Genomic DNA, 18,179 nt, shown 5'->3' on the forward strand with positions numbered 1-18,179 from the left:
CCACCTTAACCATGTCATGCTCAATACCCACGTTAAGCTTTCCTGCAGAACCATTGAAGCCATGTCCAACCCGGCGTGGCTGTCTGGGCCCAGTCTTGGAAATCAGAGTGACATCACTTCCCTTTTAATCCCAAAAGCCTAGTTGAAAATTTACCCAGGTTTAAAGCGTTATACATGCCACATGTCATTAAGCTGGCGGCAGCTTAACGAACATCTCAGCTTTCACACCAAACTCATCCTCCCGCTAAGCTACTGACTGCATTGATAAGAATGCTGACTGCTCTTTTCCTATGGAACAGTGAGTGGCAGCTGAGAAATTTCACCGCAAGCAGACATTGCCTTGAGTCACGTAGCTTATACAGTGTGGTTGCTTATGGGTGAGTTGCGGAAAATGTCTGGCAAGAGCAGCGAAGTCCTGCTAATCCTTCAGCACACCCTGGAAGTGCTCAGCATTATGAGGGCTGGGTCTTTATTTGGAAATTAAATTAAATGGCGACTGATGAGTCAGGCTTAGCCATAGGCCCGAGTTATGTGATAACAGAAGGAGATACTGACGGGCTGATGAAACCACTCCATCTTTCTTTGAAAGTTTGCATGTGAGTGTGTCTTCACACCAACCCTTCAGTACCTGACCTGAGGGATTGTTGGCAGCCGGCACAGCGCTGTAGATGAGTCTGTTAATGTCAAGCAGTTGCACTCTAATGGTCACAAGCCCCTGACTAGGGATCAGACCCCTTTGCTTTGCGTTGCCATAATGATGCAGTCTCTCTAATCCAAGGATCCTCTGGGATGGAGCTTGAGCTCTCAGCCTGTGATTTAGAGGGCCATAGCCTTTCTTATCTGAACGTTTTTCAAAGCTAAAAAAGAGCAAGCTAGTGAGCCTTAGTAGTTTAAAGGGGACCAGTTCTTTCGTTTGGCTTTCAAGATGGTGCTTCAGGCTGAGAGACACGAGGGACCAACAGTGTTCCATAATGATAAAGTTACTATTTCAAGCATTTCTGTCCTCTGTACTTGATTCTTATGTACTTGATGTGTTCATATTAGCAATTTTGAGTTTACTTACTCTGTGTTTGGAGCTACTTTTCTCTAAAACTATGAGAATTTTTTTTTTCAAATGTCAGAGATTCATTTGTAGCCAAAGGTTTTTTTTATCCACCCTTACTATCTGGACAGACTACAGTAAATTAACTTCTTGTCAGAGTGTGGAAATGAGATCTAGCTGCTCCTCAGTAGATAGCAGAACGCTGCATACCGACTATCCTCGAGCATCTGTGTTTACCGAGGATGAAAAACGCACCAGGACATTGTACATCTCAGGCAAGACGAAGGAGATGCACAAACGCAACCTTGCTTTGTGGAGCCCAAACAGTTAGCAGACGATTTGTGAACACATCCCTCTGAGGAAACAGGCCTTGACCCCCGCGCCGCTTTTGAAAAAGCAACTGTTTCCGTCTTCTCCTCGCATTCCCTCTCTCATATGCCCCCACCACTACCGCCGCCACCACCACCACCCCCCTTCCTTCTTCCCTCCCACCCTCTCATCCTTTCAAGAGCAGAGTGTCAAAAAACATGGCATCTTACAGCGCTCGCTACAACTCTGAAGAAGAGAAGAGGGAAAAAAGCTGTACCACCCAGTCGGGCTGATTGAAGGCATCTCAGACGCCTTAGGTGTACGACATTCCTCCTCCTCCTTCCTTCACTGACGCCTTTATAAACAAGTTTCAAACGCCCCTGATCTAGTTTGACAAACTTTCTCCAAAGAGCATTTGAAGAGAGGATGAGAAAGTGACACCCCCACATGTGCTTTTTTTTTTTTTTTTTGGGGCGCCGGCAGAATCAGGTCTCCACTTACTCTTCTGCTTTTCAATCACTGCCATCTCCCTCCTTCTCTCTCTCTCCCTCTTTCTCTCACTTTCTTTTGCTTTTTCCTTTCTACTCTGACAGGTCTCCTGTGGTCGCCTCAATTGCACAAGAAATGGTGGTAAATCAAGAAAAAAGACACAGAACAAAGACAGAACACTTAACAGAGCTTTGTCAAGGATACAGTGTGTAAATGTAGCTGAAGTGCAATAATGAGGAGAGGCATCTAGGAGGCAATCTTATTTGTCTTTGTTGGACTTCTATTTATTTTTGCTCAGAATGTTCATCCAAAGTAAAGTGCTGACATCTTAACAAAATCTAAACTTTTTTCAACCCCAAAGTATGGATACATATTTTATTCTCTAACATCTACTATTCTGATGTCTGTATTCATATATAAAGCAAGATTTATACACGTTACCGTACAATAATTGCATCATATTTTTATTCAGGCCATCATCACAGCTGCTCCCCTTTTGATTTTTACCAAGAGAAGGTCTAATGTGGTTTGACGGTGCCAAGCAATGTCGTGGGAATTTTCTACTTAATTGTTTTGATGACTAGAACAAACGAGAGCTAGCCTCGGGATGTTGTTAACCACTGACATGTTCACACACACAACCACACTTTCAAAGGAAGAACATTGTCACCCTGCTCCAGGGTCGATTAGCACACCCGAACAGACAGTGACTAAACATGAGTAGTGACATCAAAGCGGATGGCCAGTCATCTTTCTGTCAAAGGTTCTCTTTGTGTTTCCATGTGCTGTGTGTTTGTGAGTGGAGACATCTTGTGTGTAATTTGTCGCAAACTAACTAGAAAGAGTTGCTAGACAAGGCTGAGGAAAACACAGCATTTTAGGAAGCAAATGGCATTTAATAAAGACAAGATTATAAAAATGAGAGGAATGAAAATAACAAAATATTTATTTGGATAGTTCACCTACAGATAGTTTAAAGAATATTTTTAAGTTGAGATTCAACAATTCAGCTGCTGAACTGTTCACTCAACCTAAGGAGCATATGCAGTTGAGTGAATAGTTCAAGGTTGAAACAGCTGAATTGTTTAATCCCAACTAATGAGCTGTTGAAATGTAACAAACACTCTACAAAAAAGCAGTTGGTGGACTATACAAATAAAGTGTTACCAAATATAGCAGCAAAATTCTGCAGCAAGATTCTCTCATAAGTTGGCCCATTCTTCACCATCCCCGTCATTTGATGGTTAATGGCCTCTTCGTTTGCGAGGGCAAGGAGGGCGCACAATTCCTTGTCTCCCCAGTTGCTCATCTTTACAGTGTCTGTCAGGTTTGCGTTTCCGTCTTGCTATTAGGTGCTCATTCAGCTGTTTCCTGTTTATCCACCGTCAGTGGGTTGCATGTGCGGCGTCATCAACAGCCACTCCCGTGGCGGAAGGCTACCTTGTTCTTTTTAAACCAAAAAGGTTCCGCCAATATGTCTTCCCTACGGAGGCGGAAAATTGGGCACCTCGGATCAATTCGCCAATCCGGCTCTGTGTCTAAATGCTCGCAGCTTGCCGGCAAAACGGCCCAACATTTGCGGAAAATCTGGCAGTGTAAAAGGGGCTAATGAATGGGAGTCTGACTTTGAATGACTCTGAATGTTTGTTTTTATTTTTATGCCGAAATGAGCTTTACTCTGTTGAAGTGTTCTCAGGTCTGAAACAGAAAATGTACCCATATACTCAGAACATTCCCCTGGGTGCTCTCAGGACCAACTAGAACATCTTTTTTAATTCATTGTCCATGGAGCAGCTTCAGATTTTATACCCAATGACATCACAAGTTGGAGATCGACTCTGGTTACTTGCTTCGAGAGATAATAGCTGGAAGCATTCATTTGCATAAAATGCCACCAGATGCCATGGGTGTGTAGTTTCTGGAGGCATTTTACAGTGGCGTTGGATGATTTAGTGGCATCTTGGCTCGGCAAGGCACGCTGAACTGCCAGTTTAGTCAAATACTGCGCTCAACCACACCAAAGACGTATGGATTCCAGCTGCTGCAGCAGTGGGCTACTCACACATTGCATTAAATCGAATGCTTGCAGTGACTGGCTGTGAACAAAACTGTACAAATAGTTGTTGTTTTCCAGATTTGGGTACAAAAAGGATCAAATGCAGGTATCGTTTAAGTGGAGAACTTTCAATGCTGCTTGGCAGTGGGTTATTTCGGTCAAGGCCTTTAAGGTATTGAGAACCGATACCCAGCCCTAATTGTTGTTATGGTAAAAATGAAAGTGATTCAGCTAAGACTTGGCTATAATTGCTACTGTCCAAGGTCAAAGACTGATGTGCTACCGTCTCTCAAGCACCACCCACAGGCCAGAAAATATGGACTGGCATGCAAATCTCTAAAATCTCTATTAAAAAACAAGTTATTTTCTCGTGTTCTAACCCTCACACAAAAGTTTAGATGTTTGCCCCACTAGTGGTAAGTCTCTGAGAATAGAAAATGTGTGATACAGCCTCACAGGGCAGCTGTGTTCTCAGCTAAAGAAATTATTAGCTAACTGTTAGTCACATGATTTCTCCAACCAATCAATTACGCAAAAAAATCTGTCAACACCTTTCAAAGACCAAGCTGTATTCGTTAATAACATTGTCACGCCAGACGTGATAATTATTTTCCAGTAATGACGAATGACTAATAGATCATTTTGTATAAAAAAGACCACGGAACAGTAGGTCATTAGGGTTTTATTTGACTAAGACTGGGAAGCCCTCTGGCTTCAGGAGATCTGTTCCAACCTGCACATGACAACACTGAACTTTTGATCCTCTGAAAACACTGTGTTCAAATGAAAACAGCCACTCTTTTCATGATTAATTGCTACATGTATGCAGAAGTACACACACACACACACACACACACACACAAACACACACAGGCTTTCACTTTGTTGTGCTTACTATAGACTGAAGATTTTATCGCAAATATGTACACACACAAAAACACACACACAGTTGAGTACATCTCAGCTTCACACTGGTTTTTGAAGCTCTGCACACGGAGAAATGTTAATGTGGTTTATTTCATCATCAGCTGCGTTTGTGTGCAAGAAAGGACACACTGTATCTTCTTTCATCCAGATTTGTGTTATCGCTGTTATTCTGTCACTCTGTATGAGTTTTTTTCCCCAAGGCATGTCTCTCAAAAAGTTAGGACATAGATCTCAATGTTTAACTCCCTAGAACAAAATCTGTTACTTGTGTTGCCTGGTAATAATAAGTAATATTTCATCCCTCAAGCAGATGGTTTGTGCTCACCATCTTCATTTCATACATGGAAATTAAAGAGTTGAAAGTGCTCCAGAAGTGCATGGTGTTACATAACATGACATTTGGTTTTCTTTGTGTTTCCAGACTGAAATGAAGATCAAAGTTCTGGAGTCCAAGCACCAGGAGGAGAAACTGAAGATGCAGCAGAGACACGATGCAGATGTTGAGAAAGTAAGAATCAAAACTGAAAGGTAGTAAATACTCAGCTGTCTCCAGCATTTCACCAGCAGAGCCTCATTTCTGGCTCCAGATGGCAGCATATGAGAAAAGGCATATTGATGTCACTAGTTTCAGGATTTCATAATACTAAACTATGTAGCATCAGAGGTTACATCAAAATAAATTTGGCTGTCTGCTGTTGGGAAAAGGCAGAAAGTGGGAAAACAAGTTAATAGTTCTTTTACAGTTATTATAACTCTTGGCTATGGAGTTGTAGACCAATGCTGTGTCTCAAATCAGATGAGTTGATGTGTACACTATGTACTTACTTGCGTAGTGCCCGAAATTTATACAAGGTAGTATTGTCTCAAATCAAACACTGCTGTTGGGCACTTAATGGAAACGATGAACACAAGGTCTTGCAGCTTTTCTTCTTCTGCTTCTTCTGGCAAATTGCAACCAAGCTGAGCATTATCGCCAACATTTAATGAATGATTGTCATGTTACATTCAAACTAAACTCAGGAGCTCATGTTTACGCTATGGGAAGTCACATACATAAAGTAGTGAACTTGGAACTCTCAGGAAATTTCCACTTAGGATGTCGTGAATACCACAAGAGAGTGTTCATGCACAGACTCTGCTTGCTGTATCTCCTTGTTTGCTCACTTGACTTCTGTATTTATCTATTTATTTATTGTATTAAAAATTGAATATGCTTACACAGCACGTTTCTATAATTATGAATGTCCTTGGCTGATACTGACTGGCTCTATCACCAGCTGATCTACCGAGTTAATAATAGCTGCCGCACTTTGTGAATATTTACAACTTGGCAAGCATCCCATAGATTGTATAGCTTACACCGCATCACATGTAACGATAATACCACTGTTAGTTAGCATTTGTGTTACCAGTTGCGGTACCAAATTATTACAGAATTAACCCAATATGCAAACTTATGGCTTATATCCAACAGTATATTGGTAGCAAGAAATATACAGGTGTATTTGTGCAATGCTTCGGTGTTCACTGCAGTAATCAGCCAACATTTCGCAAGTTTGAAATGTGTTTGTAGTCCCACCCCTTCCGCTACAAAGTCAACATGGTGACCACTGAGGGTGAGAAGTGTCCATAGGTCCACACCTAACTTTTTCACCATAGTGAGCACACCGGGCAGGTATTCATAGTGTAGTGCAGTTTGCTGTACTTGTGTGAATGACTTATGCACTGAACATAGCAAATATAAGTGCAGACACAGCACAAGTCTTATACTGATACAATTAGTCTGCCACAGATACTGCATGCAGCACAACCAAGGTCCTGTGGTGTTAGATACAGTAGTCTTGAGTGCATACCCAGACATTCAGTTGGTTTTAGTTTGACTGTCTTTGCAAACTATTTTCTTCTGAGGTAGGATGCCCACTTCAGGGAAGGGAAGGGCGCCTGACCATGGCTGAATCCCATTCTGGGATGCTTTTCTTTCGCTTTTCTTTAGTTGTGATTGGCATGAAATAATTACCCATTTTCAGTCACAACATCTTCAAGTGTATAAAACCCAAGCTGAAAAAAAAAACACTATTTGACAAAAAAAAAATGTTTTCAGAATCCTCATAGTTCCACTTATTCTGAAAAATAACACATGAAAAGAGTTTCAGATGACTTGATAATTTCTCCTGGGGAAACTGGACAGGCAGATCTGTTAACGTGAGAGCTCATGAAAACTGGTTAACCTGCCTTACGATGCCCATCATTGGCTCTTGATTCCATTTGGTAGCTAATGAAAAGGAAAGGAAAGAGCCTCTCCTCTTCTCATCGCCCCACGCCGCAAATAATCAGCTCTTCAAAGCACTTTGTCAGCTGGTGAAAATAGCGGTAAAGCTGGTTTATTTCACACTCGGTGCCCATCAGTTAGTCGGCAGATCAAGCACCTGGGATCTGTCACGTTCTCGGTATGACTTTCCTTTGCTGCCACAGAAGCTTTTAATAAAAGGAAAAAAACACTCCAATTTTCTCTCCACTTTAAGATGCCCATTGCTTCTTTGTGTTTGACAAGAGACAGGATGACGGCTCGCTCTCTTCTCCCTCTCTCTCTCTCTCTCTCTCTCTCTCTCTCTCTCTCTCTCTTTAATTACATACAGATTGCGAGTTATGTCCGATTTAATTTCCTCAGAATTTTACTCAGTATTCCCTCTAATGGCTTCAAAGGGGGGGTGATTCATGGGTGCACTCTGACGAGCCTGATGGAAGGTGGGCAAGCTAGGTTTAGTTTTAATTAGTCTTCTCATGAATAATGTAAAAGCTGCTCAAAGGCTACTGGTCATTGTGGAGAGGGTAATGAGAGAACAGGCCTGAGTGTTGTATGCTAATGGTTGTGGATCAGTACTGTGTTTAATTCTAAAATATCTAATAACCTCGGGTGAAGAAGCACATCTGTATGTTCTTTTTCTGAACATGCAAATTATCTGAGATTAACAATAGACCTCAGTGTACACCAGAAGACAACAGATGATAATTAATGACTGTATTGTGTTTTGAATGCCATCGGGATTCAATTACATTTGTGTTTTAGTTGTAAAATTTGTGTCTGTTACTCATGTTCTAACTCCAGATTTTCTCGACGTGTTTTCTTCTCCAGTACACTGCGTTCACTGGTGATACTGGTTAAAGTCACGGACAGCCGGTCTGGATTCCCTCCTGCATTAGGATGTCTTATAAAAGCCTAAAATGGGCACCCTAAAAGCTGTCATTTCCCACCTCCTAGTGCACTCTCACTGGAGCTCACACCGTGTCACCGCCTTGCTCAGTGGACGCCTAGAAAGACAACAATCTCTATTGGGCTGGTGAAATGGAAAAAATTGGGTATCCCTAAATGTTCGGTGAACTTTGCTCCATCTGCCCCATCCTCCTTTCATCTCCCCCATCCCATTCACACAGACAGGATGACAGGCTTGCCAAATAAGTGCACTTGGATAGAACAAAATGCTAGAGAGATAAAGTCTTATGGGCTTTTGGACGGTTCTTGACGGGAAAATAACCACTCTTACTTTATGCCATTTCAGCCAGAAAATCGGAGCATTATCTGTTGTTGGACTAGTCTGTTTTGCTCTGTCCTGTTAATTAGATATATACCTATACCATTATCAATTATGCTTCAAAGTGAGCTTAACATTTTAAAGGAGCTGCATGCAACATTCAGAGCTTATCTTATACCCCTTTTCGACAGTCATGGTCTAGCTTGGCTTTGCTTGGTTTGGGCCATCAGCCCAGCACAGCAGGGATTTGCATTTTCATTACAGCAGGGGTACCTGCTTGAAGGTGTGTCTTAAACTGATGATGGCTGGTCTTGAGTGAGTGACATTTAAAAGTAGAGTGCTGATCCATGGCTAAAGTCCCCTGTTATTTTTGCTGCATGTGTTTTTCCACAGCAGGGCAGGTAAAATAAGTTTACCTGTTGGAGGTGAGCTGTTTGCAGAGGTGCAGTAAGAGCCTGTTGTGTGCAGCTCTTCATCAACATCTCACTGTGACTATTTCTGCTTTCACTTTCCTCCCTGCCATATAATTAGACTTGGCTTTATTGAAGAAAACTTTTATTGTTAAGCACCTAAAGAAGGAAGTGTTGAGTTTTCTAACAGCAACTTCACATAACTTGAACATGAAACAGTAAAATAAAGCAGATATGTAAAGTAAGATTCAGTTAGAAGCTGCAAAAATATTGAGAGATACAGTAAACACACAAAGACTTTTAAAAACGCCTTTCTGTCTGGTCTCCTTCAGACAGAGGTGAGTGCAGTCTTGCAACACATACTCTTTTTTTTGTGGGATGGTCATTGGGGGTTGGCTGCAGTTGGTGAGGTATCCACTACCTGCTTGAGGGCAGGCGGCCCAGCTTTTGGACCCTGCTCCTGAGAAGATCCATCTCTGGTGCGGCTTGGCGTGGCACAGTGCATCTAAACTGATGATAAAAATGCAAATCGGTGAGGCATGACTTTACTCCATGCAGCCGAAGGTGGCAAAGGAAAGAGTGTTTGATTCTGAGTCTGAGTCTGAGTCTGACTGAGCCTGTGCCTAGCAGCTAATGGTGCTGCGGCAGCGATAAGCTAGCCAGTGGCCAGTGGGATACACACACAGGGAATCACATACATGCAAGGCTGGACCAACTACCACAACAAAGCACAGAGAAGCTCAGATTACATCACACACACAAGTAGTGTGACTTTATCTTCTGCTCAGGATTCCATTACTTCACTATATCTTTACATAGCAAATAGTGGTTTGCTGCTGTATCAACAGTCTGAATGTCATGTACGCCTTCTTTAAGTCGATGTTTTTAATTCATTGTCAGAGTAGAATTCCGTAAGGTGACTGTGGATTCATCACACCGGGAGAGTACATGAAGGCCTGCATTGTACCATCACTTTACAAGAAACTGTTCACACAGAAAACCAGCCTCATGAATGTACCTTTAACCACACCAGGCAGTCGACACACCCTGCGACAAACTGCATAATATGCACACCGTATACATGTGCATGAAGCAGTTGGGCCAAGACAACTTCTTCCCCAACATGAAGAGTGCTAGACTGTCCTTTCATACCGAAGCTCCAGCCCTCCATGGCCTTATTTAACTAATTGCTCACAGATGGCAGCAGCAAGCAGATGCAGTTACCTCATCACACCTCGGCACAGGTGGTTCACTCAGATGGCATTTCACCCAGTTAGCCCGTAGCCTCCTTAGGATTAGATCAGCATGTGGAAAATGAGGTCTTGTCAGGTCATATAGTGAATTATGTATACAAAATGCTCCATGTCCCTTTAAGTCATATTTTAAATATGCATTTTGTTTTTGTCAAATGATCACGATTAACGATAAAGGGCTGTTTTGTTGCAGTGTTCACAAACATCACTGACGTAAATAATCTTTAAACATCATCAGAAAACGGATTATTTACATTTTGCTGCAGTTGTTAGTATTATTGCCTTTTTAACAGACATGCTACTCAACTTAAATGTGCCCTATGGCATTTTCTTGTAAACAAATAAAGGTTTCTGTTTACATTCAATATTTTCCACCTTAACACATTGTATATATCATATATATACAAACAAGCTTGCTGTCATAACAAGATTTGCAAAGGTTTTTTTCTCTTAAAATTAAAGTTAATCCTGCATTGTTTACATATATGTTTACTTGCTAGCAGACTTCTCCTTCCTCCCCTTGTTGGGGCATCACTGCATTTCCTAGTGTGTTTCGCCTACCTGTAGGTCAGTGTAAAATATGCATCCTCGTGCATGTGCACATGAACCAACAAAGTAGGGACCCATACTTTAAAAATATTGCTCCATAGGTCTTCCAGTGGTCAGAAACTCAACAGGGTACCTTTAAGTGTGATTGCAGGTTCCAAAGCTGTTTTTGAGTTTTGGTGGTTGTGTTTCCTTCTATTTATATTTGGTTCACAATTGGCACCTTTTTAAATGTAAGTGTGTGTAAGGATCTTGACGAAAAACTCTAAACTTTGCATGGAAAGTGTCTCTATTGATAGCGCAAGCTTTAATAGCTAGTGGTGAAAGTAAAAAGCTTCAATAAACACACTCGCATTTTGTAAGCAGTGTAAAAAAGCTGAATATTCTCCAGAATGCTTAAGAAACATTTTCTTCCTCTCTCCTTAGATTCTGGACAGAAAGAATGGCGAGATTGAGGAAATGAAGAGCATGTACCGGGCCAAGCAGAAGGAATCGGAGGAGATGATCCATAAGCTGGAGAGGAAAGGTGAGAGGTCACAGGATTGCAGGGTTAACTGGAAGGATGTTTATACTAGTGTCTCTGAACACTCAGTGTAAAAAGCTTGGAAAGATACAACTCCACAAGAGACTGGTGTAGAGTGACGTTCTCCAGCTGTGTTGCTCAATCTAAAGTTTAATCGCACAATGTGTGCCTTTTCTCTTTATGCTTAATTTCCTCTTCCCTGTTCCTCTCGCACTCCTCGCCTCTCCGCCCTTTTGTCTGTCTCTAAAAGCATTTGATGAAAAAACATATAAACTTGGCAAAGAGAAGCGCTACTGGCCATTTGATAAAAGCAATATTGTTATTGACATTGATTTACAGACAGCGCATCAGTGAGCATGAGTGTCTGTCTGTCTGTCTCTGTGTGTGTGTATAGATATATATATATATATATATATATGTGTGAGTGTGTCCATCCATCTGTGCACATACCCTGAGGCAGGGCCCGACTGCTCTTTGTGTGTTTGTGTATGTGCTCTTCCACAGTTCAAAGTGTGCTGCGGGAATCCCAGGTCATCTGCGAGAGCAAAGAGAAGCAGATTGCTGAGCTGAAGAAGATGTCGGATCAGAGCGTCGACTCCCTGAAAAACGAGTGGGAGAAGAAGGTATGAGGGAAAAGTTGAAGGGTTTGGATATTCTGCAGCCCAACCCCCTGTAAGCAGCCCTGAGCCAGAGGAAGACTGTTTGATAGCATGAGACTAGCAGAGTTCGCTGGAAGCAGGCAGGCTCTGCTGCACTGTTAGAAAAAAATCTTTATTCTTTCATGCTGTGCTTAAGTTAGTGTGGATTTTTTTTTTCAGTGCTGAAAAATTAATGCTCTCTGCCCTGGGTAAATTGTGTTTTCACTCCTGATAGTTCCAGCTAACCGAGCCGTTGGAGTTCAATAAGATCCTAATGAAATTTCCACTCATCTCTTCAGGGTCGCTTAGCTCGTGATTTTTCTCAGATGAAATAATAATTTGCTAAAAAAAAAAAAAAAAACTACTTAGTCATTTAAATTATGTTTGTTGCCCTTGAATAAGCAAGACATTACACGCCCTGAGAAACAGATTTTATGAAAGGAGAAATTATAAATGAGACAGTGCCAAAAAGAAATACAGTAGTCGTTGAAATTTGGTGAGAAAGTTCTGTAACTGATATGTAGTTATTCTGTGTCCTTCCAGCTGCATGCTGCTGCGACAGAGATGGAGCAGGAGAAGTTTGAATTGCAGAAGAAGCACACTGAGAGTATCCAGGAGCTGCTGGAGGACACCAACCTCAGGCTGGCAAAGATGGAGGCTGAGTATAATGCTCGGTCACAGGCAACTGTGAGTACAGGAATGGACGTTGGTGTGCATGATTAGAATTTAGATATTGATCAATAGGTTTGGGTACCTTTCACATTTGATCTGATACCTGTGCCGATTACAGTGCCTGAAATTTGCTACCGGTGCCCAACGGTATCTTTTTTGTAGATATTTTTGTAAAAAACTTCGCGGCACTTCAGCCGCCTCTGTAGACCCGGAATTCTCCCCCAGATGCGCTCTCCAGTACCGACTTTTGGCACTGATGGATTTTAGGTTAATTGGTACTCTAGTTCGGTACCCGACCCTGTTGATAAAGCTGAAGGGAAGTGTTGGGGTTTTTTCAGCACATTGTGTTATTTACAGCTATCCCATGTATACAAGACAGCTTTGCATGTGGCCGACTACAAATGAGACCCAGTGGTAACAGTTTGAGCAGTTTCTAACTTTACCTCATGTAACATGATTTAACTTGAATTAAAATGCTCATGTTTATTCCATCTGTCTGTAATCATGACTTTATACCAAAGGGAATGAGCATGAGAGCAGCTTTAGACCGAGCATTCGCTTGCTGCTGTTTAGGAGATTCATCTTAAACAGCAGCAGGAGATGCAAGACACTTCATGTGGGCAGATTATTTTCTATAGCAAACACCAGACCTGCACTGGAACAAACAGGATTCTGGCTGACAAGATGGGTGGATTTTTGCATAAAACTCTTGCTTAACTCAGAACTCATAAAACTCTTTGCTTAGCTCTAAGTAAAGCATACACATCCGTCATAGTTCTAATTATAAAAACAGTGACCCAGGCCACTCCATGGCCCAAATGAAGGGAGACTTCCTGTAACCTCTGGGTGAGAATCACTCTCAAATCTTACCTCTGTCATCTTTATAAAGGTCTTTGATCCAAGTGTGTATTAAATCTTCCGCATGGCAATGGTTATGCATACACACACACACACACGCCACCCAAAGCTACAATTTCTTTGATGTCATATGAAAGGACTTTGGTTTTAAGTGGAATCGTGCACATTACATTAATGGGGATCATCAACACCAGAGGCCGGACGCGTTCACTGCCTCATAAATAGCATTGTTATCGGTATCAGCATTCATGTGCTGTCGTACGTATCACACATGCACACACACATTGCTTCTGGCCTTAATCTGTCAGCAGGCCCACATTTAAGAGGCATCAAACACTGGACAGTGCGGGGCCCGTGGTATGGCCCCTCTTTTAATAATTAAGGACAGACAAGGCCCTAGAGAATGAAAAGAGCCCTCTGTCATTGTAAATTAGCTGCTCTCCTGCTGTGAGTTTGGGCTAACCTACACACAGACACACACAGACACACACACACACACACACACACACACACACACACACAAGCACACACGTGCCTAGTGTAGGAAGTTCAAAGGGGACTTTATCTCTGGTGAGTTATTGGTTGGTTGCAGGGTTGGTGTCTCTATACCTAAATCTTTAGAATCAGTCTTGTCTTTTGGTCTTTTATTGTGAAAAGCTCTTGCGCTGTTGCCCTGTTGTTGATAGCTATACGAGTATAACACCTTCAAGATATTAGTCAGAAGACTTTTGTGTTTGTAGAATATTCAGTCCTCCACAATTTTTAACAAATGGCTTCAGTAGCTTTGAGCATGTAGTTTGTACAGTCAATGGTACTGTGTATATGCCTGTTTGTTTCAGGCCTCTACTACTCCTCTCCTGGCTATGAAGGGGGAGATGTAGCTGCTAATAAAAAGTTCATACTTGGGACACAATGTGAAAGTTCGCCCAGTTCACATGTAAAGCATGTGAGCCAAGACAAACTCAGATTGATGATTCATGTTCATTCAAATACAGCACACTGGATCTGGTTTAATAACAGTGAAATGAAGAATGTTCATCTGCCCAGTGCTACCTGGTTGGGTTTCTATCCAATACAGATCAAAGATCTCACAAGGGGCTTACAGATATGTCAGATGTTGTTATTTTTGGACGCTATCTATGCATAGGGCAGAGCCGATAGAGTGACTGAGTAGGTGTTTGAAAAGAAAGACAAGCCAGTATCTGCCTAGGTATTGCACCATTCAAAGTCCTGACTGTAGTCCATGCAAATCCTTGCATCCAAATGACTGATAATGAAGATATGATTAATACGGCTTTGTGGTTAAAGATGAACTAGCAGAGAGAGAGATATTATACATAAGTAAGTGGGAAAACAAAACAGGGAAACCCCGATTAGGATTCCTTCTCTGTTCATTGTTTAGGAGGTCTTAACAGGGAGCTGAATTAGTCACAGAGGTGTCCTCTCCAAAACAAACAGGCCCCGTGATTAAAACTAGTAAAAGCACTGAATAAAGCGATTTCAAGTTAAGTCAGTGTTTCTGTGAGGCTGTTTGGAATGGCAAGGGCTCTAACCGAGCTGATGCCGTTGTTTCTTCAGCTCGTTTCTCCGATAACTTAAGATCCAGGGGCCGTATTCACAAAGCCTCCTAGAATTGTGACATTTTCTTAGAATTTCCCCTTAAAGTTAAGACTAGGTCCTTGTAAAGATAAAAGCTATTCACAGAGCATCTTAGCCCTTTAAAGAGCTCCTAAGGTGAAAAACTGTTAGAAGAAGGGAGGAGGACTTTTAAGAGGCTTAAGAGTTTCCTAAGCAGAGGTGAAAATTTTGGAAACACAAAGAAGTCGGAGAAACAATCTCTAAACACAAAATGACAGTGAGTAAATGAATGAATCTCATTTGGGATATGCACACATTTCCCACCTAACAAAGTAATGCTGTAACGCCAGAAATAAAATGATCACAATAACAGTAGAGTGATCACACTAACAATGACAACACTTTTACAGTCAGCAGTTCATTTCATGTCAACTGGGTGTCCACACCTTGCAGGCTCACAAACGGGCCTGTCTCTGACAACCAGTCACACCCCCTCACTAAGGTAAAAGTTTCTGTCCCTTCCTTGCTCAGAGTTGCTCTGAGAACTTTCCTAAATCACTCCTAAGCTAGGACTCCTTACTAAAGTTTTTTTTGGCTAAGTTAGGAGCTCTCTGAGAGTGTTCCCAGAATGATTGTGAATACGACCCCCGAAGTCTCTTGCTTGAAACTGGTAAAAAGTCAATTTATGGCAGTTTCTGGCAGACAGTGTACAGGGGCCACTGACAGGCGATAGCGACCAAATGACACCGACATTTCCTTGATTAAAATGACAGGTTTCTCTGGGTTTGAATATTATTGGAAACATTTGGGATAATGTAAGTACACAGCTCAAATAAACTCAACATCGGTCTTTTCGTTTTTAGACACTTTAATGCATAAAAGTAACGTATGTCTTTATTATTAAAAATGAATATCCAGCTTTCCACCCCAGTGCTCAACATGCATACCTTGATTGAGTCAACTCAAGTTTTAAAGTGGCATCAGCTTTAAAAAACCATATCTGTGCATTCCCAATAATAGCTGTAGTAAAACTGGAGTAAACAAACTTGCAGGAGGATTTGTTTGACACCTGTCCCACAAGTCCACAGTCTACTCTGTCTCCCTTTCTTATGTCTTCTGTCAGACTCTCTCCTCCACTTGCCGCTCTTCCTCTCACACTGCAGTTTGAAACACAACATACATGCGTACACATGGCCTGACAAGCCTCAGGAGATGATGGATGCAGGCTGTCTTCCAGTTACTGGCCCCAGTTCTGATACAAAAACTGTAAAAGGTCATCCATCACTCTGTATGACTTTTTTCTGGTTACAAATTACATGTTTTTTTCCATCTTCAAAGACTTTATCACTTCTGAATCTCTGAAGGGGAGCTGAGCTCATAACGTAGTGTATGTAGTCTGCTCTTCACACCTAGTAATTCTTCTAAAACACCTAATTAGGGGACATAATTTGCTCCCTGTGAGTGTGTCCAGGTGTGCCCAGTCCAGCCTCTCTGGCAGGAGATGAGAAGAAGCACCTCTCCATACTAAGTGTCAGCACGCGTCCCAGCACAACACAGGCCCCTTGTTCCTTTTCTTAGCGCCCTTACGCTGCTAACACAAAGACAAAAAAAAAAACCTCTCTCACCAGCCTCGCTGGGCACTGCTCTCGTACTTTTTTTTTCAAACACACTGCTCCCTCCTCTCCCGTCATTCAACCTCCTGTCATCACCAGCCTCTGTCATCATCTAGATTGACTAGCACGCTCCATCTTTAATCAGGGCCCCGTCATCGCCTTTATCAGCCTGCCCACACTGCATTCCACGCTGTCATGAGCACACACACACTCACACAAAGACACACGTGCATATGCTGGGGGACAGTATGCAGAGAGGGGACGTTTCTTTTCATCAAATCGGTGCCAGAAGAAGCTGTCTGCACCAACTGCGCTTTGATCGTTGACTTTATTGAAAATCTGAATCCTGATTGAGCTTTTGACATTTGCCAGTAAAATAAGTCAATGGTGTTGGTGTACAGTGAAGTGATATGAGGCTTAACATTTATGATTTGTTAGTTTGCTCAGATCTTTGCAACAGAAGTTAAACAGTGGAGTTTTCTTGTACATTAAAAGTGACTGAAATTACATTGAAGCTCGCTGTGTTTTGATGCCTGTTTGAAGTGGTTTTTGCCTTTGTCAAAAAAGAGTTGATGTCAGTATTTGGGAAATGGAAACACCTTTGCTGAATACATTGTGACGTAGAGAATATTGCGAGTGATTGTAATAGAGAGTGAGGAGTGTCATGAGGACAATCAAGGTGATGAATGGTATATGGAACAGTCTAGTCTTCCGACCAGTCAAAGCGCTTGTTACGCTATGAGTCACATTCACACACCTATTCACACACTGCTGGCCGAGACTACTGTACAAGATGCCACCTGCTACTCTGCTTTAACACACTCTCACACTGATGGAGCAGCCATTGGGATCAATTTGGGGTTCAGTACCTTGCCCTCGGACACACATTTTGACACACAGACTAGAGGAGCTGGAGATTGAACTGTTGATCCTCTGATCAGTGGACGACCCACGACAGCCGCCCCAAACTTAACTTAATTAAGCATCCGTTAGGCATCCTTAGGAAACCTTCAAATTTACTTTATTGAAAGACTTAGTGGAAAAGAAGTATCAGAGTATTTTTACATCAACATTCCTGTCTTTTCTCCTGCTGTGAAACGGTTTCAAAGGTTTGAAGACACATCCTGCACTCAGCGGCGTTCCCAGAAGTTCAAACACTGAAATATGACTTTGAACAGTTAGCTGGCCACAGCAGTCAGATAAACCACACCACCACAATATTTGTGGGTTATAGAAGTGATGTGTAATGGTAAAAGGCAGCTTATTTTTTTGGCCAGTAAAAAAACATGCGTGGCAGTTGGACATTTTTTCATCTACCAGTCCCTTTGGCCAGTGAGTCAAAAAATTAATTTTGGATACCGTTGCGTGCGCGCTTTCAAAGTGAAAAAAGGAGCATGAGATACGGACAAAACGGCGGCCATGCTGATCACAATGTTGCTCCACAGCATCACATGTGGTCAGAAACTGAAACAGAAACTACAGTGTACCTTTTAAGCATCGACACTTAATCCTGTTATAGCCGGACCTTATTATATGACATTTAACATTTTTAAATAAGAGGGCCAAGGTTTCCAAATGGGAAAATTACCTTGTGTTGCCTGTGTTGCTATGAGATTCTCCAAATGTCAGAATTCAGGCAAAAAGGTGAAACAGCAGCTCAGAGTTACAGCTTTAGAAACTTTTTCAAAGGCACAACAGTTGACTTCAAAACCTGCTGCAGTCGAGCTTTTGTAGA

General features: G+C 42.0%; 1 protein-coding gene across 2 annotated transcripts in view; it reads left to right on the plus strand.

The window, feature by feature from the left end:
- Positions 1-18,179, plus strand: part of cep112 (centrosomal protein 112) — a 136,083-nt gene that overhangs the window by 19,972 nt on the left and 97,932 nt on the right. For both annotated transcript variants that reach the window (XM_049562417.1, XM_049562418.1), the window contains exons 9-12: positions 5,245-5,331; positions 10,989-11,088; positions 11,590-11,708; positions 12,267-12,410. In XM_049562417.1, the coding sequence (XP_049418374.1) occupies positions 5,245-5,331; positions 10,989-11,088; positions 11,590-11,708; positions 12,267-12,410 (450 nt within the window). The remainder of the gene's footprint in view (positions 1-5,244; positions 5,332-10,988; positions 11,089-11,589; positions 11,709-12,266; positions 12,411-18,179) is intronic.

The sequence above is a fragment of the Epinephelus fuscoguttatus genome, linkage group LG19 (genome assembly GCF_011397635.1).
Source record: "Epinephelus fuscoguttatus linkage group LG19, E.fuscoguttatus.final_Chr_v1".
In the NCBI taxonomy this organism is placed as follows: Eukaryota; Metazoa; Chordata; class Actinopteri; order Perciformes; family Serranidae; genus Epinephelus; species Epinephelus fuscoguttatus.